This window comes from Spermophilus citellus (genome assembly GCF_964194105.1).
Source record: "Spermophilus citellus genome assembly, chromosome: 5".
NCBI lineage: Eukaryota > Metazoa > Chordata > Mammalia > Rodentia > Sciuridae > Spermophilus > Spermophilus citellus.
The window spans coordinates 5,067,451-5,094,370 of record NC_138186.1 but is presented as its reverse complement, the minus strand read 5'-3'; the positions used below and the strand labels follow the sequence as shown (position 1 = coordinate 5,094,370).

Below are 26,920 nucleotides of genomic sequence, written 5' to 3'. Positions count from 1 at the left end.
TGGGGCCCACAGTTGGGCTGAGGTCGAGGGTGGGGGATGATGAAGATGGGGGTCCCCAGTTCCGGAGGTCAAGCAAAATACTTGGAGAAGGGTGGGGAGTTGTTCCAGACCCGAGACACCTGATTTTGTTCGGGACAAGGCAGCGGAGGAGGGGATGGTAAGAGGGGATACTGAGCTGGGCAGTGCCAGTACCAGAGGATGTAAAATGGGGAGGCAGTTAGGTACCCCGAGTTAGGTCTTCTGGGGCGAGGACTAGGTAGTGGGTAGGGAAGGTCACGGGTGCGGAGCGCTTTGCTCCAGGGTCTGAGGAGCGCGGGTATCCTGAGAACCTTCTTTCTTTGGCAGTTTGAGATAGGAAGGGATTTGGGGTCTGAGCGGGTGGGCGCGATGCTGGAGCTGGAAATCCGCCCTTGGGCCCCTGGACCGAGTTGTACAGCGCCTGCAGCAACAGGTAGCCCAAAGAGGTGGGTGAAGGTCCCGCCGGACCCCCAAGCTGGCCTTTGTCCTGCTGATTCGAGGGCGCTCCAAGGGGCCGGCGTGGGTGGCTAGGGGTGGGCGAGGGAGGGAAGGAGGAGAGTTTTCTATCACTTGGAGCCCCTTCGACTTGTTTGGTGTGCTGGATGGAGGAGGGTGAATCGAGTGGAGGATCGAGGATGGAGAGGCTCGCGTGCGCCCCACCTCTGATTGTGTAAGCGCCTTTATCTTCTAGGGTTGACCCTCGACCCTCCGCATTTTGTCTCTTGAGATGATGAAAAACTGACGGAAACTCGATGCCAAAGTGGATCTTTCACACTGATTGGCAGGGAAAGTGCAAACAAAGAGGTGCATCTCCCGGAAACAATGATTTTGGAGACCCCCCTCCCTCCGTAGACTTGAGTGCGTTGGGAAGCTGGGGGTGGCAAAAGGGTTGGCGGGGTGGGTACCGGACCGGCTTTTCCTGAGAAAAAGTTTGGAGCGAGGTGGAGGGAAGACGGGGTCGGGCAGACTGGCTAGCAACGGGGGACTGAGCAGCCCCGGCTCGCCGCGAAGGTTCCCTAGCCGGGCGGGAGATGCGGGAGAGGGAGGGGGCGGGGAGGGAGGGGAGGGAGAGGAAGAAGGGGTGAGAGGGAGAAACCTGCCGCCGCTCGCCGTCTCTTTGTCTGCTCCGGGACTGGGAACAAAAGGGGGAACTCTGATGAACTCTCTCTGCTCCCTCTCCCCCGGACGCCCGGCTATCTCCCTCTCGCAACTGTGCCTACGCGACTTTCTCTGCTGTCAGGCCACAAAAAAAGTGTCCTAGAGCCTCGCCGACTGCAACAAGGGAAACCATGTCTCTCCAGAGTGCGACCAAGTGGGGAAGAAGGTGAGTGGAGACTGTCGTCTTGTTTACCTCCCGGCCCCTCGCTCGCCCGGCTCCCGCCGGGCACGGTGTAGGCTAGTGGCAAAGTTTGGCCAGGGCACTCTGTACCCCCATTTTCTCTTTCCCTTCTCTTTTGTTCTGTAACGAACTTCCATGGATTGTGCTACTTCATTTTATGTTTCCAATGGGCAAAACTCAAGCAGGCATTTCCCTCTTGTGCTTCTGCCATGAAGAGCTGAGGGTGCGGTGGGAGGAGGGTATCTGGAGAGGGGCATGGGCTCACTTCTCCCAGTGGCGCACTTACGCGATGAGAATAGGCTCATATTGGTGGGGACCAGACCAGTCTCACCCCCCACTCCAGCCTCGATTTTGCTCCTTGAAAAAAGAAGAGGGGCGGATTGGGGGTCATTTCTTCACCCGTTTTATAACTTAACTCTCTGTGGAGCGCTCCGAGTCTTCCACGCACGACACAAAAAGATTGTAACAATAGAGTGCAGAAGAGGTTTGGGTGTAAGGGGCCGCACTGTTGTCTCTGCGGTCCCGGGCGTTCCAATAAACAGACGAGAGTTTGGAAAGTTTTCCTGGGGGCCGGGGTGGGGTGGAGGAAGCCCCAGCTCCAGACTGTCAAGAGATGCAGGGATGGAGGGAGGGGATGGGGCCTGGACCACTAGTTGGAGCCGGCCATCCTCTTGGTCCCTTTCAGTTTCAGGACCCACCCTGAGTGACCCCTGCTGTCTTTGGGACCCATCCTCAACTCTCGCTGTGCATACCCCTCCCACTTCAGTGTTCTAGCCTGGAAGGGGGCCCCAAGTCCAGGAGCTCCCTGGACCCAGCCCTCCGCTCCGCCTTTTGTGTTTTAACCTTTTGTTTCTACCGGCCACGCCCGCCCAAAAGAGGGATGGTTGTTCCAGCTCCTGCGGGCAGCGCACTTCCCTCCTTCACGGCCGCGAAGGGAGACTCCCTCACTTTGTTCCCCAAGTCGCTTCACTTTGGAATGTTTCTAGGTTGGTTCTTGCCTCAGATGGAGGGGACTCTCAAAAACTAGCCTACGTCTTCATTTGATCTAGGATCTCTTTCCGTGTGTTTCCACTTCACTACAAAAGCTGCTTGTCTTTTCCCGTCACTTGGTTACTACTGCAAGAGGCATCTCGGAGACCTAGGTTGGGGGTTTGTTGGAAGTGAGCAAATGTTTGCTCTAGCTGTTGGGACGCATTTAAATATTATGAGGTGTATTGGTTCTGCAAATCAAATTTAGGTCGTTATCCTCCGGTGTGTTTTGTGGGTTGGGTCCAAATAGGGAGATAATTTATCACCTTCTCCACTTTCCTCCCTCTTCTGTTCCCAGTGCTGGAGGCTTTCTTCGAACTTTTGGATGTGTTCACGCTTGACAGACAAATGAAACGTCAGACCGAAGGCACTGCTAATAACTCGGGGAAACACCCAAACACAGTCTTTTAACTTGTTCAAGTTATGATTTCTTGTGGTGCTAGAGTCGCGCACCAGTGAGTTTTCATGTCAACGACTGAGCTATATTAAGGGACAGTTGCTTTTGTCAGGAAACTGAGTGTAAAGAGAGAGACTTGGAAGCTGACCTTGATCCGTTTTAATTATGCAGGTGTGATTCTTATGAGCCTCTAAAAGCATCATGCAGTGGCTGGAGGACCTCTGGAGTTGACCTTCTGTGTCCTGCAGCGTTCTCACTGGATCTATCAGGGGGTCACCTGGATCTCCGGTGCATCAGATCCTTCCTGGATTGGAGTTGCTTCAAAGTTACCTTGTTGGGATTTGGGGCAATGCCTTCTTCCTGTGGATTACTACACTCTGGTGACTGGGAGTCCTCCACCTGGAAAGGTTTGTTCTCACTCTGTGAGCCCTTCCTCTGGGGGTTGATAGGTAGCCCTGCAGGGAATGGTCTCCCAGTTTTGATCTGTGGCCTGATCAAAGTGGTTTACAACTTCAGATTTCCTTGTTTGGAACTGGTTTTTATTGATCCTTTTTCACTTGCAATGACATCTGAGTACTTCTGATGAAATTTTATTAACTTTACAATGTGTTCTTTAACATTTGTACATATAATGAATGTGAGTTTATGGCCACTAAGGAGATTTAGCCACCGGTCCAGCAGGCAAATGCCCTGTTTTATTTATGGTTGATTTTCTTCGTAAATATCATAGTGGGTGTTTCTCTGTTAGACGAACTTACATGGTAGGCATTATTTATTTTTCATTTTGACACTTCATTTTGGTCCATGAAATCCAAAAGTGGCCAAAACTAAGTGAAATTTTAATAACAAGGAGTCGATGTAAAGTACAGGTTCTATCAGAAAAAAAAAAAAAAAAAAAAACCTTTGACTAGTGACTGAACCAGTACAGTAGATTTGATTGACCTTCACTTTTAGGTTTTATAGTGGCTACCAAGTTTTATATTCTTTCTTTTAAATCTCACAATTTATTTATTTATTTTATCTCTGTGAGAATGCAGTTGAAAATTCACATAGATACTGTTGGTAATGCAAAAAGTTAGTTCTGATATAGTGTTTACTGTCTTTGTTTAAGTGATGTTTTGCCTTAGAAAATGAGAGTTTTCTTTCCATGGTCCGGTCAAAGGAATTACTTAAAACATTTTTATCCTGATATGAGTTTTAAAAAGTATTGTGATTTTCTTATTTCTAGTTGTATAAACTTAGCTCCTCGGCCAGCCAGAACTTCAGTTTATGATCTCTAAAATGAAGGTGTAGTTAAACTTTACGAAATCTTTTTCACCGTAAGATTCTCTGATTTGTTGATGGCTTCTATAATTAAGACACATCCTCTCCTGTGAAGTTTATTTTCCAATTGTTGAACAACAGAGGTGCCGACATGGAAACCTTAATGAGAATTAGTCATAATTATTTTGTATGAATGCTCAGCTACGGGAAGATAACTTCGGGAAACCTACTTTACATTTTCTGTAAAGAATACCCTAGCAAAGTGTGCCCAATGGAATTTCAGATCCCTTTATGTGTTTTTACTAAAAGCTTACCTGCTGGAATCTTCTTTTGAGGTGGAGAGTACAGTTTTACTTCCCAGCAGGTGTTTCACCCACCAATATCTGAAGTGGGTATATTTGAATTCGTTTCTAATAGTAGGCCAGGGTTGGTCTCAGAGGCTTAGACAGACTTTGGAATGAAACAGAAGGGACCTGGGAGCCCAGCCTAGGCAATCACTGTGTACCTTGGCCAGGTTCCTTGATTCCCTTGAGTCTTGGCTTTCTCACTTGTAAAATGAGTATCCTAACACCTATCTCATAGAGTTGTTGAGGGGATTATTATTTTTTGAAAAACACATATGTAAGAAAACACTTTGCAGTAAGGGCTGAGCATCTATAAAATATAATGAAAGATACTGTTATTAGTTTTCACAATGAATCAGTGATGTTTCAATACATCAGATTTTCTTTCTTAATTGTCCCACAAACTTCAAACCACATTAACCAGAAATATTCACAGTCAATCTGGACAGTTTGCATGTATTTTAATTATTTTTTCTCTGAACATATATCCTGTCAACTTTTTTATCCAACTCAAAGCCTGTTCATTGAGTTCATCAAACACTCTTGAACTCATCTTGACTATGTGTAAGTAGCCGAAGGTCAGGGCTTCCTCTCAGACCTTGTGGCCATTTTGTTCCCCTTCAGGAGAACCTGCAAATTGAGATAATGGTGACTTTCTAGCACTGGTTTACTCCAGTTTACTCAAATACTCTATTTCCATTGCTATTGATGAACAGACTTAGGGATAGACATAACAATTTTATTTATTCACTTGTCAGCCAAAATATAAAGTAATGGCTGAGTTATCAATACTTCTTGATAAGGAGCCCAAGAAGTATTGCTGTGTTTTCTAATATTAGTCTTTACTGAATGGTCTTTCTGTATATAAAAAAAACACAAAACTCGTGATTAATATAAATGGTACTTGGAAGACTAGTGTATCATTCTGAAATGAAGTTCCAAGTTGCAAATTCCTTTTCTAGATCTGTAATTTACCTAGGTGTATTGTTTTCTCTGAGTGATTATTTAAGTTGAAGATTATATTCATTTTACCTTCACAAAGTTTCTGTCAGGTATATTCAAGAATTGCCTCTTCACATTTGTAATCTGCTAGCAGATACTTGCCTAGAGATGATAGTGTTAAAAAATTTTAAAAACATGGACTCGATCAATATCAACATAGGAAAAGATCTTTTGAAAAAAGTCGTGTCTAAAACTTTGTTGAAAGCATTTGTTTTACGTTAGAAAGTTATATGTTACTCACATAGCAACTGCTAACATAACAACTTGTAACATCAGAGTTTAAAATAATGAATTCATTAAGATTTGTCTTTATGTTGTTAATTGTTTAGATTATAAACAAATATGCTTAATAACTTTATAATTGATATCAAATTTTATGGTTTTAGGTATTTAAAACGGCTCATCAACTTGGAATAGTTTAAAATACTGTAATCAGAGAGATCTACCAAGGTGTTTTCAATAAACTCACATAGGAAGAAAATCTGATTGTGTAGTTGTGCCTTCAAGAATTGATGACTATGATACATGCTAAGGATCTTATAAGTTAATAAGAAGCATTTCTTTAACTTTGACTTTCACAATAAGTCCCAGAGGTGATTCTCTGGGTCCTTAGTTCTATTCTGGGTACCATTTCTACTTACTTATTTGCTATGAGTTTTTTAAGTTACTTGTTTGTGTTCGAATTTATTTTGTTTTCTCCTCATAGCCTCAAATTTGTCGGTTTCTTAAATGCCAGCCATCTCTGAGAACTGGGATGATATTTCTGCCCATTATTACTCATTAAAGACATAAGTGTTTAGAACTATATCGATCATAATGTAGGAAACCTACCTTGTTCATTCATCCTGTCTTCATTGATTTTTTTTTTCTGAGCTTAGCCTTAAACTTGCAATTCTCCTGCCTCAGCCTACCTAGTCACTAGGATTATAGGCATGTGTCACCATCCCGGTTTCATTAATTCTTTTAGGTACTGTTTTTGCAGCGCTTTCGATGTGCCAAGCATTGCTCTAAACATTGGGACCCATAAGTAAACAAAATAAGTAACACCCCCTGCATTCTTAGAGCTTGTACTAGAGACAGTCAGCCCTGTGTTCCCAGGTGACACACTATTGAGGAAAATGGAGCAGGGAAAGGAGACAGGAGCAGGAAGGGAGCCGGGCAGTGTTCAGTAAGATGGCGAGGGTTGAGCTCCTGGGGAAGGTGGCGTAGAGAAGTGACATGAAGAAGCAGAGGAAGGAGCTCCAGGCATCAGGGAGAAGAGCCTCAGATGGAGGGAAGGACAAGAGGAAGACTTAACAGGGGACCACTGGAGGCCAGCTGGCTGGAGTGGGTGAGCGCAGGGGACAGGGGGAGATGGTGAGGTCAGAGTGGAAAGAGGAATGCACTGCAGACAGCAGGGGTCTTGAAGGCCAGGCCTGTGGAGTTGATGCCAAGGTTGGTGAGATGCCATTGACGGGTCTGGACAGTGAATGACCTGATGTAACTCGTGTGTGACAGGGAGACTCTGGCTGGTGGGTTGAGACCAGAACAGAGGTGAGCAAAGGCGAGAGCGGGAGACCCCAGTGAGAGGCGATGGTGGTGTGGACCTGGTAAAGGCAGCGTGGAGCGGTGAGGAGTCGGATTCTGAATGCATTTTACGGTTCAGGCCAGAGGTTTTCCTAGTGCCTTGGGTGGGAAGGAAGAGAGAGTTAAAGTCTTGCATGATTCCAAGATTTCTGGCTCAAATCCCTGGAAAGACTGAAAGCCTTTAACAAAGAGGAGTGGGCTTGCAGGCTGGGAGACCAGGAGCTCGGCTGGGACACCTTGGGACTAAGACACTTTTTAAGCATTTAAGCCATTCGATAGTCATTGGGGTTTCAGGGAAGTGATCTAGAGGTTCGGCTTTGTGAGTCGGAAGCCATTAAATGGCATTAAAGCCACGAGCCTGGGTGAGAGGGGGGGACCAGGGGGGAGAGAACAGAGGTGTCAGGGCCTGGGCTTCCAGGGGAGAGGGTCCAGAGAGCAAGGGGAGGGGGCTCCCCCTGGAGAGGAGCCCCGGGAAGGAGGGGCTTCCCAGGGGAAGGCAGGAGGGTGCTGCTGAGCCGGGGAGTGGAGGAGAAGCCAGGACCCATCTTCGGCCCTAGTGTCCTGGAGGGCCTGGCTGGGTGAACTCTGATAACACAGAGAGAGCCTGTCCTTGCCCTCAAAGGGACGGTCCATTAGGAACCTTTAAAACGTCTATTCTAACTCAAATGTGCTGGTACTTTATAATTGATGGAGGTACTTTCAAACGTCTTATTGCAGGTCAGCCTCACAGCAGCCCAAGGGAGATGGGAGGCTCCATATTTTATCTCATAGAAGAAGAAATCAAGACTCAAAAGTGCCGTGACTTGTCCAAACTCACCCGATTGTGAGCTAGAGCTGTATTTTGGCTTCAAACCCTTTCTCATTCACAAAAGGGGTCATAGTGACAAGGCAGCCAGTTCCCATGCAGTGACTGACAGAGAAGGTGATACACACCAAGTATAGAATTAAAACCGGAGGGAGTCACTATCTACTGGGCTCAGGGAAGATGGATTTGGAATTAAAAAGATGCATAGCTTTTTCTGTTTTTGTTTTTTGCAGTACTAGGGATTGAATTCAGGGCAAGCACTCGACCACTGAGCTATATCTCCAGCCTTTTACTTATTTATTTATTTTTATTTTGAGGCAGGGTCTTGCTAAGTTGCCCAGGCTGACCTTGAACTTGTGATCTCTTTGCTTTAGCCTCCCAAGTTGTTTCGATTGTAGGTGTGGACCTCCTGTGCCCAGCAAAGACGCCTAGATGGCCTTTTGTCATGTGCTCAGAAAAGGAAGAATATTCTAGGTTTGGAAAATGCAATGTATACTACAGGTGTAATCCCACCCCTGAAATCCCAGTGACTGAGGCAGGAGGATCATAAACTTGAGGTCAACTTCAGCAATTTAGTAAGACCCTAGTTTCAAAATAAATAAAAGGGTTTGGGGGATGTGGCTCAGTGGTAGAGCACCCCTGGGGTTAATCCCTTGTCCCCCAAAGAAAATAACAAGACAAACAGGAAAATAAAAAAGAAAGAAAAAATGTAATGTGCAAAAGCCTGGAGGTATGAAGCACACTGGGGATATAACCCAGTATGGCTGGTATCTGGGTTATATTCAGGGTGCTCAAGCCATTTGCTTCATGCTTAACATGAAGAGGAGTGGGCGGAGATAGGCTGAGTGACAAGCACCAGTCTAAGCTTGGATTGAAGTTGCCTAGGTAGCATCTTAAGTGTACCTCAGAACCCCTAATAGCGAATCACAATGTAGTTAGAAATGCTTGAACACACACATCATCACAAATGTGTATTTTAAAAATTAAATTCTTCGTCCAAAATTAGAGGTGCATCTGAAACACACAATGCTGAGCAGGCTGTGGTGAGGGCGGTTCTCGTCTGTATCCATCAGGATGCTTTGGGCCTCAAGTAGGACACTTCTCAACTCACAGTGGCTTAGAAAGTAAGGATCTTATTTTATTTTTCTTTTGGGTTTCTCACTAGAGGAACTCAGAGTGGGACTAACTACGTTCACAGCTCAGCAACCTCATGGTTTCAGTTGGCATCCTGAGATGAAGGGGTGAGTCGATATGTTGGAGGTGTTTCCAGCACATAATTCAGGGATTCTGTGATTTGGGGGCTAAATGTGCAAAGTTGGGCAGCCGTCACCATTTTTGGATCTTTTTACACCCTAAGCCTTTAAGGAACCACCAGTCCTCCGAGTTGGCCCATTCCTGCCATGGCAACCACTCTGCAGCCACTGCCTCTAGATCAGCTGTCCTGGGTGTCCACCTGAGTATACCCACACAGTGGCTTTTTGTCTGGCTGCTTTGCTTACCATTGGATTTACGAGGTCCCTCCACGCGGTAGCATGTACTGGCCCCTTGGTCCTTTGTAGTGTCTGGTGGTATTCCATTGTAGAGATGTGCCCCTTGGGTGACCTCGTCATCAGGTACTGGCCATGGGAGTTGTTTCTGTTTGTTAGCTATCATCAAAAGTACAGCTGTGTGGGCTGGGGATGTGGCTCAAGCCGTAGCACGCTCGCCTGGCATGTGCACGGCACTGGGTTCGATCCTCAGCACCACATACAAATAAAATAAAGATGTTGTGTCCACCAAAAACTGAAAAATAAATATTAAAAAAATTCTCTCTCTCTCTCTCTCTCTCTCTCTCTCTCTTTAAAAAAAAAAGTACTGCTGTGAACATTCGTGCATTAGTCTGGACCTACTCTTTCATTTCTCTTGGGTGATACCTAGGAATTGAACTGCTGGTTGATGTGATAATTTTTTTAATATTTACTTTTTAGTTTTAGGTGGACACAGAACCTTTATTTTATTTTTATGTGGTGCTGAGGATCGAACCCAGTGCCTCATGAATGCTAGGTGAGCGCTCTATCAGTTGGCCCCAGCCCCAGCCCTGGTATGGTAATTTTTATTAAGCTTTTAAGAAACTGCCTGTCCTCCAAGTTGGAAATACCATGTTACAGCTTTACGAGGGCCCCAGTTTCTCCACATCTTGGCCTTTTATATATTTTTATCAGTGAGAACACCTTTCAGAGAAGCCCCAAGATGATTTCCTGAGAACTATAGTAGCCCAAGACAACTGGTCACGGCCAAGGGGATCCTCAGAGAGGCCTGGATTGATGGGCTAGCTCCCTGGCCTGGGAAGGACCCATACTGTGCCAAGTGTCAGAACAAAGTTAGAGAGGACCTCCCCCGGCCGTCCACAGGCTGTGGGGTGGGGAGAGATGTATTATTGACTTAAACATACAAAATAGAGCCTTGTGCTGTGTGTACACAATCATGGCTTAAAAAACCAGCCAGAAACGCAAATCGAAGTCATTGATCTTATTGGGACCCAGGTTATTCAAGTATTCTCTGCTATTACATTAAGAATTTCTGAAAATTAACCTGTATAAGTGAACAGCAGAACCAGCCCAGCCTGGCCACGGCAGACAGCTGCTAAGCCCAGCATTCCTTTGTGATGAGGCAACATGTAACTTTTCTGGCATTCTGCAACAGTGTTTCATAATCTTGCAGAAGTGTAAGCTCACAGCCACCAAATCCTTGGCTTAAGATACAGAAAGATGCTGAGACTGGGTTAAGTGTTGGGCAATTTGGCAACAACTGAGGGAAAGTATTTGAGCGTGGATAAAAAATAGTGTATTTTCATACTCCTATCCTTATTCTTTTATAGTTAAAAAAATACATGTTTTGGTCTAGGACTATGGCTCAGTAGTAGAGCCCTTGCTTATTAACGTGTGTGAGGCTCAGGGGGGAAAAAAGATTGTGAGGTGTAAGGATTCTCCAGAGGTGGAGAATATTGATGGTTTTTTTTCCCTCCCCTGTTGGAAAATCCCAGAACATGTGGGTCAACACATTTATGATCAGTGGGATGATGACCCAAGAGATACATGTATAGAAGTCTCTGAAGATCAGAAGCAACGAACAAACAAACAAAAAACAGAAAAAACTTTATTTTTAGGATATACCAATAAATCATTGTGGTAATTTAGCTTAGATCACTGTGGGGTCTTGAAATAGATTTCTGGCACACTCAGGCTTTAAAAATACTATATGATGTCTAGAATTTTGATTTTTGATTGTTTAGTGTTCTCAGAGAAGTAGTAATCATTACATAAACTTTAATTTGTGCAACAATGTCTTATTCATGATCTTATTTGGATCTTCCTGGAATCCCATGTATTAAGTGTTAGTAATAGTCTCATTTTACAGGTGATGAAATGGAGGTTCAGAGAAATGTCTGGTTCACGTGGTCAAACGGGTAAATGGCACAATGCCCATCTGTCAACTGCGCTAGATTAGGGATATACAGTGTCCACCAGGAAGGGAGAAAGGTCCCCTTGAGGCACCGACTCCACCTGACCCTTTGTCTGGTTCCATGTTGATCAGATTTCCTCTTATTCTGCAAATACTGTGGATATATTTTGAGGCCTAACTATTTAATCAGGCTTAGAAAGAAGAGGTCTACTCTGCTGGATTTGTGGATTCCTGAGAGGGCAGGTTGTAGGCAGCCTGTGGGTGGGAAGGTGGCATTATTTGTAAGGAACTCTGGGAACATGATTTGTAACAATGTTCATCCAGTCCTCATTCTACAGCAAAATAAAAATGATTTGGGGATCATCCTTTCTCCTCCCCCCAAGTCAGGTTCCAAAGAAGAGCTGTGGACAGGCTCACAATTCCTCAGTTGAAGACTTCTTTTTGGCTCTAGCCTGGTTTTGCCCTGGCTTGGTCCTCCCTGCCCCTCTCTGTCTCTCCCTTGCTCTCTCCCTCTCCCACACAGATATGGTGGTTCCTGAGTATCCTCAGGGGATTTCTTCCAGTACCCCCTTGGATAACCAAATCCTAGATGCTCAGTCCCTCTACAGCACGATGTGATCGTCTTTGACCTACCCACATCCTCCCCTGAACTATTCCTCATCTCTACATTGTCTAACACATTGAAAATACTGCGTAAATAGTTGTTCTCCTGGAGTGGTTAGGGGATCAGGATGAGGAAGACAAGTCTACAGGTGCACTTGGTTATTCTGTGGTGGTTGAACCCAGGGATGCAGGACCCACAGGTAAGAGCACTGGCTTTAACCCAGAGGCAGTCCTGAGCCTCCTGGTTCAAGCCTTCGCTTCTCCAGGATGGGCATCTAGTACTCTCCGAGGTCTTACCAGTCCAGTACGGGGTTTCTAAAAACCTAGAGCAGAACTGGGTCAAGATGGGCCTCCTGCTTTGTCCCCCATTCCTTGGGTCTGGGTCACTGCCTTAATTTAGCAAATCCTACGGTGGTGCGGTGTCTTGGATCGGAAGACTTCTTGAGCCAAGAGAACTTGAACCTCCCTCAGCAGGCCACCCCAGAACTTACATGGCCGGTGTATATGCCTTGTTGTGTGTCATTGAGGTTCAAGGTGGCTTGGCTCTGGGTCTGCACAGCTCCTGGCTGGCTTGAAGGGTGAACTCTAGGTGTTAGAGCAAGTGAGCCAGCCTAGTAGGGTGCTTTATGCAGCTCCTTCCACACTCCTTCATTGGGGTGCATGGGGTGAAAGAAAAGTCTGAAAACTCAAAACACTCAGAGTGTCGGTTCTTTGCTCTCAGGCTCTGTGTGGCAACCCTGGGTGTCTGCTCCTTCTTTTATTCCTTGCCACAAATTGACATTTGGGGAGCTGTCCTTCCTGTCTGTGTCCTCCTCTGGAGAAGTGTCATATACCACTGGCACTCCCAGGACACTAGTTCCTAAGATGGGTGTGGAATGGAGCACCCATGAGGGCTGGCACAGTTGCTCATGTGACAACTGTGCTGGAATCATTCCGACTACGTTCGGCCACAGCTATTAGAATAAAAGAGACGGTAATGTAACCCAAAGCTACAAGCATGTGTGCTGGGCTTCTTTTATTTTCCTTTTTGCAGATTGGTACAGTTCAAAGGACAAACAAGATTCACTTGCTATCATTCTGTCTTTAGGGTAAATAAACCTTGGTCCTATCGTAACAGGTTTCCAGCATTTGTCTCAGTGTGGGAATTTGGGTGAAAGTTCATGGAATGTTTTTCTTCAAAAACTTCTGTCCATTTCTGCTCAACTCCATAGCCTAATTCAAAATTCCAACTTTTCTATCATGATTAAACTGCGGTACCTAAATATATTGCATAGGTTTCTAGCCAAATGGCAGGAGGAGTGTATTTGTGCAGCAAGCGAACAGACAAGGGCAAGAAGTATCATGTTGTCAGGATCCTGATGCCAGGACCTGGCTCAGGGCGGCATCTCCTGAGCCCCTGGGGTTTGTGCATGCTGAGACTCTCGAACAGGGGTCTCCCCTGAACACAGGAGGCAATTCAGGTGCCCAGAAAAGGGGCTCTGAGGGTGAGTGCTTGGTCCCACAGACAACAAGGTGGGCTCCATCCTGTTTTCCAACTGGAGTCTGCATCAGTGCTGGCTGCCCCTTCCTGCTGACTCTGACCTGGTCACGCAGTCTCTCGACTTGTGTCCTCCGGGGCACACCCTGGCCTTCCAGGCTCTTCCATTGCTTTTCCACCCAGAATAGCTCCGCTGTCCTGATGCTGCTTCTTGTCCTTGGTTTTTAATCTTCTTTCAACCTCACTCTTAGGGTCAGTCACCTCCGTGGATCCTGGCCAACACCAGGGGTCTCGGATTCCACCTCCCATTCTTATGGAACGATCTTGGATCCTAACATGTTGCTAAAACCCAAAGTTGCCCAGCATCTTTCCAGAACCAAATTCTTTATCTGCTGTCACTTCTGCCCTTCTGTAGGACACTGATTTGCCGTGTGGGTGCCATTGAAACGTGGTCCTATACCAGCAGACCACTCGAAAAAACACTGAGCTGTGCTGAGACCGTCTTCACGTCCAACGCATCTCAGAGTTTGTGCTGAGCCTTTGAAAACTGGTCATGGAGGAGTAACTGTGTGGTGGGTCTCTATTAAGCAGACTGCTTGATGAGCCCACAGGAGGGATGGGAACAGCTGGGTGGTGCAGGCTGGCCCGCTGACAGACCTGGAGTGACTGAAGGACAGTAGGATGCTTTGTTTCTAGTTGCTTAAACCTAGAACAAACAATATTTTATTGTGAACCTAATTTATAAGCAGCTGGCGATGGAAACCCCTTTGCTTGTCAAATGGCCTGGGAATCGGGAGCCCAGGGGACAGAAGGAGAGTGTTCCCTCTGTGCTCTTATGTACATTTTGAATTTTGACTCAAGCAACTGTATTTATCTAGTTGATACAGGATGATGAAAAGAAAGGAGGGAGGGAGAGAGGAAAGAAATTATTAACTATAGGGAACGATGCATCAATTAAGTGGTGTTTTTCAGTGACATGCTTATGTCGAGCACTTTGCGCGGATCTTGGGAGATGAAAGTATCTGGTGAAAGGAGCTCTTCAGAGATCCCATCTGCTAGTAGTCTTGGGGGACACGGCCTCTACACCCGTCAGCAGCCCCAGAGAGCAGGGATTGTTACCCACATCTGCACGCGGGCACATGGCAGCTGTGGACGTGGAGCTGGGATTTGAACCCAGGCTGCACCTGGCCCCAGACACCCTGCCATGCTGACCCTGCCGCAGAGCTATGCATGGGAATCTGTGAGCTCCCCTCTGGGACCCACTACCTGGTGACAACATCCCTCTTGTGACACTGCATGTGGGGAGTGTGGGGGCTACTGTCTGCATGTCCCAGTGTCTTGCTCCTGTTCTTCTATGTCCTCCTCCTTTGTTTGGCCATTCAGAGCCGATGGCTCTCTGAGGTTGCCCTTCTTCCCTCTTTCCTTCCGTCCCTCCATCCTTCCCTCCTGTCCGCCACTCCTTCACATGCCATCAAGAACCTTGGTGGGTTAGAACTGGACCGGATGCAGCAGATACAAAGCTGAGCAAAACCAGGCCTGGCTCCTGCATTATGTCACTTAAGGGGACAAGGGGCTTGTCACAAACATGCGTGGATTCTTTGAGAATTGACCGGGCCCTCTGAGCCTGGCCCTGAGATGTCTGGTCCTAAAGCTTAACTTTCTTAAAAAAAAACTTTTTTAATATGGAATCATGCTTTCTGCTAAGTTTTATTTTGTCTGGTTTTGTGAGGATGCTCATTAATAAAACTTTACAGAACCAACCTCTCAACAAACATATATTTGGGAAATAATGACTGAATATTTCTTTCATGATTTCATGAACAATCTGAAACTGTGGTTTAATGTATAATCCACCAGAAACTTATATATATATATATTTTTTTTTTTTTGAGGGGGGGTACCAGGGATTAAACTCAGAGCACTAGGCCACATCGCCAGTCCTACTTTGTATTTTATTTAGAGACAGGGACTCACTGAGTTGTTTAGTGCCTCACTTTTACTGAGGCTGGCTTTGAACCCACGATGATCCTCCTGCCTCAGCCTCCCAAACCGCTGGGATGGCAGGTGTGTGCCACTGTGCCTGGTGTACAAAATAATATTTGACTTTTTAAAAAATTTTGATGCTAGTCATTGAAGCCAGAATCTTGTGTGTTAGGCTCATCTGCCACTGAGCCATGTCCCCGGCCCTTATATTTGATTTTAAAGGGAGAGGGTAGAGGTGAGGAATTTTATGCCTTGTGTGGATCCTAAAATACTTTGGAGCAGCAGAGAGCTTCCTGTCTCTCAGGTCTCACAGACCAATAAGAACACCCTGAAGCAGTAGCAACAACAAGCCGTGTAGAGTCATGATAGCTGGGGAGTAGTCGAAGAACAATTAAGACAGCATCAGAGGGGGACCCCGAAACACAGCCCGAATGACGGCTTCAGCCAGGCTGAGAGTCTGAGAGTTGCTGAGCGGAGCCTCACAGCCCCACAGGACCACGCGCCTGAGCTCGGGCAGAGAGTGCTTGACAGGGCACCAATTTCTGCTCCGCTTTGCTTGGTTTTCAGTTTTTTAACTGTATGGCAGGAAGCCCCACCTTCCCAGGAGGGGGCAGAGCAGCGTTGGGTAAGCCCTCCCCCACCCCCAGGATGATCAGGTTCTCAGTCCTGGGACCTGTCACTGTTACCAAAGAAGGAGAATCGTCTTTGCACAAGTGATTAAGGATCTTGCCCTGGGGACATTGTCCTGGGTTTCCTAGGTGGGCCTTCAATCCAATCACAAATGTCCTAGAAGAGAGGGGCGGGAGCAGGTGTGAGAACCGAGGCAGAGGTGGCAGTGATGTGGCCACAAACCAAGGAGTGCCACGGAGTCCCCATAAGCCACAAGTGGCAAGGACACCTTCTTCCCTGAGCATGGCCCTGCTGACACCAGGAGCCAAGACACCTCTGCTGACTTAAGCCCCAAAGCCTGGGATCATTTGTCACAGCAGCCCTGAGGAAGTCATCCCCTGTGCTTGCTTCTACACCCTCGGACCCTCCACTATGAGTGTTCGAACTCATTTCTTCATGGGTTCAGAAATTCAGAGCCTGGAGATTAGTATTTGAAGTTTTATTGGAAGGCAGAGAGCATGATATTGGCATTTATTTGCAAAAGAAGAAATTAGTACCCCTGAGGCTTAGTACCTTATGAGTTTATTGCCACTTGAAGCTTGGATTTACACTGCGTTTTAATGTAGCAATTCCTTTGCTGTGCTAGAATATTAATAAAACCACCAGGAAAGCCTCATCTCGCAGAACAAGACGAGCAAGTCCGTCAGGGCAGGGTCTGATGTCTTAATTAGATACTACCCCGGTGCCTGCTCTCTCTCCTGATCTGACAGTATCTAAATGACAGCGTTCTGGGATTTCTGGATCCAAGCCGAGATGTCTTCTGCTCAAATCTTCCATGAAATGTAATTTTGAAGCTGTGAGCTTGGTTCTTACTCAAGCAGAACCCTTCGTGTATTTACTGGGGCTTTAGCTGGATGGGAACTGTGGGATCTTATTCTTTGGGAAGTATAAACAGTTTGTTTTTATGTATGAGGAAGCCACAGAGAAGTATCTGGGATTTTGGCTTAGTAACTTGGTCGGGTGGTGAGTATTTTTTTCTTTCTAATAGTATGACATTCTTACAGGATTTTATTTTCTCCTGTAGATTCACAGGGTCTCTGCAGACCATTTATTTAGGAGGCTCAGTTACATTGTAAACTCCAAGTTGGAGTTAAAGTAAATCGCTAGAACATTTTACCAGTATTGTTTAAACTAACGACAAAGGCCAGGGAAATTACACACCATGCAGCTCTGTGGTTAACGTGTTGGTGATTTTGTTTCTGTTTTTCTATAGAGCATAGCTAGGTTGGTTTTTTTTTTTTTTATTTTTACAGATTTACAGTGAGATTTATTTTTTGTTAGTATTTATATTTTTGCCCTTTTCCACATTCAAATATTGATAACACTACTAGATTTTGCAAAATTTAGTCACTTCATTGTTTTTAGTAATAAAGTGTAGCTGGTACCTACAATAATATGGCTAATGTGCAAACCACTTTGGCTATGCACGTGGGTGGGGTGAGGATCTGATTTGAAAGAGACCTTTCCCCCCATGGAATTGAACTTGTGTTTGACCTTATTTTCTGATTAAGGTTAGATTTGACATTAGGGAGTTTAGCTATAAGGCTCCTCACCTCCATGTCCAATTAATGGCATCCTTGGGTTGAGGTTGGCACCAAACCCTTTCTCTCTGCAATACTTTGATATGTCCCAGTGCCATTTACTTTGGTTACCAATAGCTGCAGCCCTATTAATTACTGAAGAATTAAGTGGGGTGATTCCAACATTGTCTAAAATATTTTTTATGAAATTCCCTAGAGACAGGTCCATGCGACAAACCTCATATTATTTCACCCAAAATGTAGTAATTGCTCAATAAATTATTATTTGCTGAATGAATCCATGGTTGAATAATGATTAAAGTCAACAAGTTTTGATGTCATCAAGGGCTTACCTAGTAATCTGAGTGTCCTGGGGTCTTGTGTCAATATAATAACGAATCTGTTCTTACCTAGGCTCTGCACTCGCCAGGCAAGTGCTCAGCAACCGAGCTACATCTCAAGCCCCTAATAACCAACCTTGTGTTCCACAGAAGCGTATTCTTAAACAGTTTATTTATGCTGTCCTGCAGAAATGTGACCCGAGCTATAAATCTGAACCACGTTATGTGATTTTAAATTTTCTAATAGCCTCATTAAAAATGAACACAGGTGAAATTATTTTTAATTATATTTTTTATTTAACTCAGTGTACTGAAAATGTCATTTTAACATGTCATCAAGATAAAGATGCTGGTATGTGTTCTTGATAATTCAGTATTTTTGTACTTGGGGTACAGCTTCATTTGGCCTAGCCTCATTTCACATGCTATAGCCACATACGTTTAGTGGCTACTGTGTGGACAGCCCACATTTATACCGTCTGGAGGCTCCTATTTTTAAGTAATTAGTTTTGCTAGCTAGATGTAAAACTCAGATTTTAAAAGCCATTGAGTGTGGTACATGGATTGTCCCATCAGTGTGCAACTAAAACAAAAATTACACAATTAAAAATTCATTGTTCGCTGGGTGTGGTGGTGCACACCTATAATCCTAGTGGCTTGGCGGGCAGAGGCAGGAGGATCTCAAGTTTAAAGCCAGCCTCAGCAACTTAGTGAGGTCCTAAGAAACTTAGTAAGACCCTGATTCAAAATAAAAATTAAAAGGGCTGGGGATGTGGTTCAGAGGTTAAGCACCCTGAGTTCAATCCTTGTACCAAAAAAAAAAAAAAAAAAAAAAAGAAATCCACCGTTTGTTTGGATATTATGTAAAGAACATAATGCCCTCTAAGTTTTGGGGGCCATGGCAAAGCTTTCATTGCTCTGAGATTCAGATGTCTCTCTGGTACCTTTGTTGGAACAAGGTTCTTATCCTCTCTTAAGCCTTAGTTTCCTTTTCTGTGGAATGGGAATAATGTTTGTCTCTAAGTATAGAGAGAACATTTGCAAAGGGCTTGAAACATTGGGTACTCATTATTAACTGTAATGAATTTTTTATTTAGAATTTTCTTTTACACGCAAAACTATAGAAAAAAAACTGGCTGATTTCCCCTCTATGTATGCTACAAGACGTTTTATAATATTTTCCCCCCAAAGGCTACCTGCTCTTGCTGTGGCAGGACTTGCTGTGGTTGTTTGATGGAAATGAGGTAATGGACACTTTGAATCAGTCCGCGCTGTCTGCCTCAGGTGGCTTCTGCACAGGGGCCGTGGAGGATGCTAGGGAAGAGAAGCCTGGCATTGACAGGTAGGAAAGCCCTGGCAACGCTCAGTTAGCCTCTTGGAGGTATTGAACAGAATTCAGAGACTCCATTAGTGCGTTTCCATGAAGCATCTGCCAATATAAAGCCAGAGTCGAGCATCCAGAGTGGAAAGGTGACCCTGGAGGGGACATGATACAGGTATTGTCCAGGCCATGCATTCTGCCTAAGGCTCATCCAGCCCTCTGCTCTCTTCTGATTTCATATATATTTGGCAATATAAGATTTATGATAGGAAAATGCTTTTAGCCATTGTGGTTTGCCTTGGTTTGGGGAAGGGTGAAACAAATAAATATGAGGTCACTGAAGACAGTTAGCCCACGTTACTGTGGCCTACCAAAGCTCCGAGGCTTGGTCAAACACGGGTTTTCCTGTCTTTAGGGGGTGCACCTTCTTAAAGAGTTTTTGCACAATTGAAGTACCTTTCTTTACTTGATTCTAAGTAAGACGATCTTCATGATAAAGGACTGGTGAGCAGAGGTCTGTGGTTGGGGACATGGTTGCTGTAGCTTTCACCAATAATTCGGCAATGTTCTCATCTTCCTTTAATTTTGGAAAAAACACTCATCATGGAAAGATTAATAATTTCAATAAAATTTAACGATTCCCTGACAGATTTAGGGAGAAATTATGATGATTGAGGCTGGTGTTGACTAAGGTTCTCCTGCTGTTATTTTTTTAATAAAACCTTTGCCTGATTAATGTCAAATCTCGGTCCACACACAGCTGGACATCCCCAAAGAACCATGAGCTGTATGGTTGAAAATGAAGCTTTGAATGTTTTAGTAACAGCAACATGCCTTTTGTTAAACATTAAATTTTCCAATAAAGTAGATACGATGCTTTTTATATTTCTGTAGGTTAAAAACACACCTCCCAATACAGAAAACTGGCCCTTATATTTTTTTATGTTCCACATCATGGAGAAGAGCTTGGTTGAAATAGACACACTTTGGCTGGGCGCTGGTGTGGGTCTGTAGTCCCAGTACTTGGGAGCCTGAGGCCGGAGGACCACTTGAGCCCAGGATTTGAGAGCAGCCTGGGCAACATGGTGTAACTGTCGGACAGAAATAGACATTCGTGTAAAAGAAGAAACTCTCTTAAGTGTTGCCCTGAACATTTTTTTGGTATTTAGTGATGGTACGATGGTGAGTCTAGACTACCCTGAATTCAAGTATTCATTCCTTTGAATCTTTGGTTGTTCAAATCTTAGATTTGGCTTATCTTTGAGTAGGGAACAGTTGGCAAGCTTAAGGAATTTTCTGTGGAGGAAATCTCCCTGGGTTGCTTTTGCTATGAAGTTAAGGTGGTGTGTGTGTGTGTGTGTGTGTGTGTGTGTGTATGTGTGTGCAGAGCTGGGATTGAACACAGGGAGTCACACATGGTAGGCGAGCACTCTACCACACTCTCAGCCCTTTGTGTACTTTATTTTGAGACAGGGTCTTGCTAAGTTTCCCAGGCTGGCCTAGAACTTGGGATCCTCCTGCACCAGCCTCTCAAGTAGCTTAGATTATGAGAGGGCATTTTTGGATCTTTCCTTTGCCATAGAGCCGATCTTACTGGAGATGTTTGAAAGTCGTTCCTGTTGAGGACACGTTCTGTCTGAGTTGTGTGTAGGAGTGATGGTGGTGCATGCATGTCCCTGGCACTTACCCAGGGACACAGCACTCTACCAGACACTGAGTCTGATTTGGCATCGCACTGGATTTCTGAAAAGGAGGCCATCTCTGAAGAGCTTCTGGGTCACGTGTTCTCTCGTGTTGGAATCGTAAGGGTGAACTGGATGGGTGCAAATTTTCTCTCCCTTGGAAATAAACTCACGCAGGTTCCTGTGAATAGAGAAGCAGTTACAAAGCTGTAGACATCATCTCCAGCTCAAGACAAGTGAGTTTATTTGGGGGACGAAGAAGTAGGAAAAGTAAGGGGCTGGGGGTGTGACAGCTCAGTGGTAGAGCACTTGCCTAGCACGTGTGAGGCACTGGGTTCGATCCTCAGTACCACATATAAATAATTAAAGTAAAGGTATTGTGTCCACCCACAACTAAAAAAAATATTAAAAACAAGAAGAAGGAAAGTTAAAAAGCTGGTGAATTGCAAATAGAGGGGTTTGCTATTTTGTTTCTACATGTAAATACAGTTTTTCCTTTATTGTGTTTTTAGAAAAACGTAAGTGGAGTCAACCACTTTTCATCTGGTAATTGTATGTTTGGAACCTCTTTTGGCTTTTCTGTGACAATGACTGGAGATAAAGTAATTTTCTCATCACCAAAGAAGCAAAAAGGCAGGTCTAGTTAATGCTTGTAGACCTAGGAAATATTTATTATATGAAACATGTTCGACTCCTGGTTTAAATGGAAATCCCAGGGTACCAAGATTCCTTCGTGTCTCATGAGGAGCCTACTCAGTTTGTTTTCTCAAGGATTTTTATTTTTGTATTCTGATCAATCATAGATTTGAGATTTTTTTATACTAAATGACAATAATGAATGCCAGTTTTTTTTTCTTTTGCTTGGAGATACTCGGTTTACTCAACAAATTAATAGTTCATTCTTGAAAATAATCGTGAGTGCAGAACCCTGGGCATTGCTCTATGCTGAGTGGTAAAGTTGTATTCATTTGCTCTTAAAAGCTCAGGTAGAAAGCCTGGAGGGTAGGATAGACAAATATGTCGCATGAAGGATTTCAAATCTCTTTCTTGGAAATGAGGTGACTGTCAGTTTACTTCTCGGTTGAATCTCTCTCTGGGAATGAAGCGATGGCTGATCTACGTATTGGTCATCGTGAGCTGTCAAAGCGTCTCAGTTGACACGCACCGTGCTCAGGGCTCTAGAGGTGGCTCACTCCAGCCCAGGGGATGAGAGGGAACGAGGGGTTTCTTTCTGCTGAAGCGGAGTGACTTCCTGGGGGCCAGGGAGAGACCTTTCCCGGGCTCTGTGGGTGGTGACCCTCACTGGCTAATTTGCAGGAAAACTGTGCAGCAGAAACAGACTAGGGTCACTCTGGGGCCCTCGTGGTGGCTCGGGGCCCTCGTGGGGCACGCTAGGTGGCTGCAGTCAGGTCAGTTGGTACATTTGCTCCCAGGGAAAGTGGAGTCGATTTTAAGGACTATTTCAGAATAGTCACACAAGTTTTCTCATAAGTCTCAGTTCACCTACCTTGGCATGACTTGGCCAAATTCATACATATTTTATATAGATTTATATATTTATTCATTATTTTTTGGTATTGGGAATTGAACTCAGGGACACTGGACCCCTGAGCCACATCCTCAGTGGCCCTATTTTGTATTTTATTTAGAGACAGGGTCTCACTGAGTTGCTTAGTGCCTCACCATTGCTGAGACTGGCTTTGAACTCACGATCCTCCTGTCTCAGCCTCCCGAGCCACTGGGATTACAGGCGTGTGCCGCTGCTCCTGGCTCCCATGTTTTTAAGCATCGCCTCACCTGTGTGGAGTGTGCTGTAAATGTCGTAGCGTTCCCGTGTGCTAAGGTGTTCGTACTTACCATGGCACGTAGTGAAGTCACTTACACTCCACGAGTTGTTAGGTTTTCCTGGACTCATTATTGCCTTGGGGAAGACCCTGGCTTCTTGAAGGTCAGTTTCTGGACTACGTTACTGTTCTCATCTGCTCCATGTTCCCCCGGATAGAAATTCTGTAGCAGGGGTGCTGGCTTAATTTCGGTGATATTTGATTAGATGTAATTTAATTAAAAAAGACAGTGGTGAAGTTAAGTCCGATTGGGGATCCAGGATGAGGTGCTGGTGTACCCCGCTGTCTTTCAGTGCCCCTGTGGGCTCCTGGCCGGTGATTGAAAGGCTCTGAGTGTGCAGCGCCGCTCCCAGCACTGGAAGTGTGCACCCCGCAGGCAATTTGGATTCTTGCGTGCTGTTTGGGTGGTGTCTAGGAATGTCTGACGTCCTCTGATTCTGCCCAGGTGGCTACTGAGTGTTAAAAACATATGCCTGCAAACATTTTAAAGGCTGCGGAGTGGACGACTCATTTGTCATTTTAAAACTGAGCGTGCAGACCTGTAAGGGTTCCTCGTTAATTACAGGGCTTGACATTTCTAGGACTCACCGAGGAAGATGCAGCTGGCTGTGAATCACGTCTGCCCGTGCTGAAGCTGCAAGCTTCTGTTTTATGGCTCCGAAGATCAAGTTCAACGGAGCAGTCGCTTGGCTCAGCACCGGGATTTTTTTTTTTTGCCTCTATCAACTTGCTGATGCAGCATTTGTATAATAAAAATGGACCTCTGCCCCTCTTGGAAGCGCTTTGAATTTAGACGAATTTATGTTTTCTCAAAAGGTTAATCTTGACAAATTATTGTAAATTATTTCCGGAAGGTCTCTCGACAGGTGCAGCTGAATTAATTCTGTACACTTAGGAAAGCCGGGCGGTGTTTTCTGTGGCTGAAGTTGGTCTAGGAGATGAGGATGCTCAATAAACCGCAAGGATGAGTCCTTGGTCCTGCCGCGCAGATAAATGATGTTCACGGGAGGTTGGAGTGGAACTTGATACCGCTCGCTCCAGGACTCCACTTTCTAGGGTCATCCATTTTCCCTTCCCGTCTTTGTGACCCGCCCCTCTTCATTCTTCCTTCTTTCCTTTTTCTTTTTTTGGTGGGAAGGTAAATCCTCTATTCATTTATTGTGTGGACAGAAGTTTTCTTTGTGTTTTCATGACAGGCATTTCTCATACCAATTGTTCTAGAAGCAAGATGACTTTTTCATCTGACTCTCTGGTCACATGGAGGCAGAAAGAAGATGAAACCAAAATGGGGCTGGGGGGAGGGCTGTGAGTTGGCTGTTCCAACCGACCACCCACGAACAGAAGAGTAAAAAAGTCTGAGTGCACACCTGCAGGATGGGGCTTGATAAACGGAACAGATAAATTCAGCCCTGTGGATGCAGCCCTGCCCTGGGGAGCTGATACTCTGAGGGACACATACACACACGCGCACACACACACACACACACACACACACACACACACACACGGCAGCAAAGCACCAACCAGTGCATTTGTTTCTTACCTTTCCGCAGTGCGTGAGCTGCTGGGGCTGCAGTAACAGAACCACAGACTGGGGGGCTCCAACAACAGAGATTAATTCTCTCTGGTTCTGGTGGCTGAAGGCCAAGATCAAGCTGTTGGTAGGGTTGGTTCCTCGTAGGGCTTTGAGGGAAGGGGCTTTTTCTCGCCTCTCCCTGGCTTGCAGAGGGCCATTTTCCATCTTCTCATGGTCTTTCCTCTGCATAACTGTGTCCGGATTTCCTCTTCTGGCAAAGGAACCTGTCACCCTGGATCATGCCCCCCTGTGGGTCCTACAATAAGCCACTCACCTCTTTAGAGAGTCTCGGGGCCTGGGGATGTGGCTCTGTGGCAGAGTGGTTGCCTCGCTAGCACAGGACCTGGGTTTGGTCATTGCAAATAGGCTTCCAGTTGCAGTTCCATTTGGAGGCCCTGGGAGCCCGTCTTCAGCCTGTGACCTGATGGGCCCAGTCCATCCCCTGCACTTACCTCTGGTATTAACCACCAGCCCTCTCTTCTCATTTCCTGCGGCTGTTCTTCTAAATCTGTAGGAAGACAGCATTGCAGTGTTGTGCTCTTTCTCTTAGACTGCTCCACACTGAGGATGTGGAAATTGCTTTTAGGTTTTCTCAAAAATGTGGCAGCTCTCTGGTGGCCGTCCCTCCTCAGTGAGCCAGATTCGCTGACCTCCCTTGTTGTCTTCCGGTGTCCCCCTTGGCCTCGTTTCTCGTGGTGGTTGCTGGGGATGAACCCAGGAGCATGGTTCCTCCGACCTCCCCTCTGGACTCCTCCCCTTTTCTATCTTTCACTTTGGGACAGGGTCTCACCGAGTTCCTCAGCTGGCCTCCAACTTGCCACGTTCCTGTGTCAGCCTCCTGAGCTGCTGGCATCACAGGGGTGCGCCTCGGTTTGTCGTGGAACAGAACAGTGAGTGGAAAAGGAGAAAGGGCACATGAAGCAGCCAGTCGGTGCTGATAAAGGCCTCTGCATCTTGAACACCGTCCATCACTCCGTCACAGCACGTGTCTGCAGAGTTCAGAACTTTGGGGTGTAAAAAGATATTGTCATTTCTTGGGAATATCATTTCCTGAACTTACAGTTAATAGGCATAGAGAAAAGCACTCCACCGCTAAGTGGACTATTCAACCAGTTACGGTGAAAGGAGCTCTCTGGGTTAAGAATGTTGACAGGTCACCTGCGCCTCCTGATCACTGTTCCTCTCAAAGGTGAGTCCCATCAAGACCATTAACCCCCCACACAGAAGTTTCATGATTCTTCCCTGGAATTGTGCTCTGTGGACTGTGCTCCGTGGACTGTGCTCTGTGGACTCCTGGTGTTTGGCTTCTTTTACTCAACATTTTGCACATGGGATTCGATCATATCGCTGGGTGTAGCAAGCGGTAGTTTCTCATTGTCACGTGGTGCTCTTTTTGTTTCTGGTACCAAGGATGGAACTCAGGGGCACCAACCACTGAGCCACATCCCCAGCCCTATTTTGTATTTTATTTAGAGACAGGGTCTCACTGAGTTCCTTAGCACCTTGCTTTTGCTGAGGCTGGCTTTGAACTCATGAACCTCAGCCTCCCAAGCCACTGGGATTACAGGGGTGCGCCACAGCGCCTGGCCTATGTGTGTATTTAAATACACCACCCCGTGTTTATCTGTTCTGCAACTGGAGAACATTTAGGTTCTTTCTGGTTGCTGATTTTTAGGAATAGAGCTGCTAAGAACGCTAGTTTCGTACAGACACAGTTTTTTTAAAACAATTAAGAAATATTAAATTGGCAAGTAAAAATTGTGTTTATTCAATGTATGTGGCATGATGAATTGATAAATGCAGATGTTGTGACTTCCTGGTGACGTGTCTCTTGTGAACATATGTGTGTATTTCTCTTGTGAAAGGGAGCTGCTAGGACGTGAAGCACTAGTCAACATTAGTAGATGTGCCAGAGAGTTTTCCAAAAGCGCCTGCTGCAATTTCCCCCTCGCCAGCAGTGCATGGAAGGCCCATGTGTCACTGCAGCTGGGACCATTTTGAAGTCCTCCTCTCAGAGTAAGAGTGGGATCTCATTGTGACTGTGTCTTATATTCCCATGCAGACAAGTGGATTTGGGTATCTCTTCGTCTGTTTTATCATTCACATGTCCTGATCAGTGACACCGTTTTGAGTAACCATGGGCACCACACTGTCCCTGACATCCCCAAATTCTTCTGAGCCTTCAGCCTGTGGTTGATGGGCTGACCACAACCTGGTGCTGGGGCAAAGGGTGGCTTTGCTTTGGACAGTGGGGGTCTCCACTTATCATGGGAATCCTTGTTCACTCTCACAAGTGTCAGAATTTGGACAGTTAATTTATAGTCACCCTGTTTATCGTCATCACCTTTTCTGCAATACTTAATGCTTCTCTGTCTGTCACTCATTCATTTATTCTGTGGTTGCCGAGGGCTGACTCTATGCCAGGTCGTAGAATCCAAAACTGGGGATGGAAAGATGCAAGAGGCATTTCTGCCCCTGCAATCCCAGTACTGAGGAAGGAACGGGTCAAGGCAGTGTTTTAAGGACTTAGTCCCAGCTCTGCAATCAGGACTCTGAATTCCAGTGGAGCTGTATTTCTGCAGGACGTCTGTGCTGATGAGATGATTTGTTGGACCCGATAGCTGAGGTTGATCTTTCAGATATGCTGCGAAGAGTGACCAAGCATCAGGTGGGTTCCCGATCACTGAGAGAACTGGTGGT

The 26,920-nt window shown here is 45.6% G+C and overlaps 1 protein-coding gene across 14 annotated transcripts in view; it reads left to right on the top strand.

Moving 5' to 3' along the window:
- Nucleotides 1-350: 350 nt before the first annotated feature.
- The window catches only part of LOC308649264 (uncharacterized protein), a 305,971-nt gene continuing 279,401 nt past the window's right edge, over nucleotides 351-26,920 (top strand). The window contains exons 1-3 of one of the 14 annotated variants that reach the window (XM_081294907.1): nucleotides 351-464; nucleotides 1,259-1,342; nucleotides 2,955-3,190. In XM_081294907.1, coding sequence (XP_081151033.1) covers nucleotides 388-464; nucleotides 1,259-1,342; nucleotides 2,955-3,190 — 397 coding nt within the window. In that variant the 5' untranslated portion in view covers nucleotides 351-387. Of the gene's footprint in view, nucleotides 465-1,014; nucleotides 1,343-2,245; nucleotides 2,344-2,954; nucleotides 3,191-13,179; nucleotides 13,292-26,920 lie in introns of those variants that run through there. The other 13 variants (XR_014022058.1, XR_014022059.1, XR_014022070.1 and 10 more) reach the window with 13 other exon arrangements.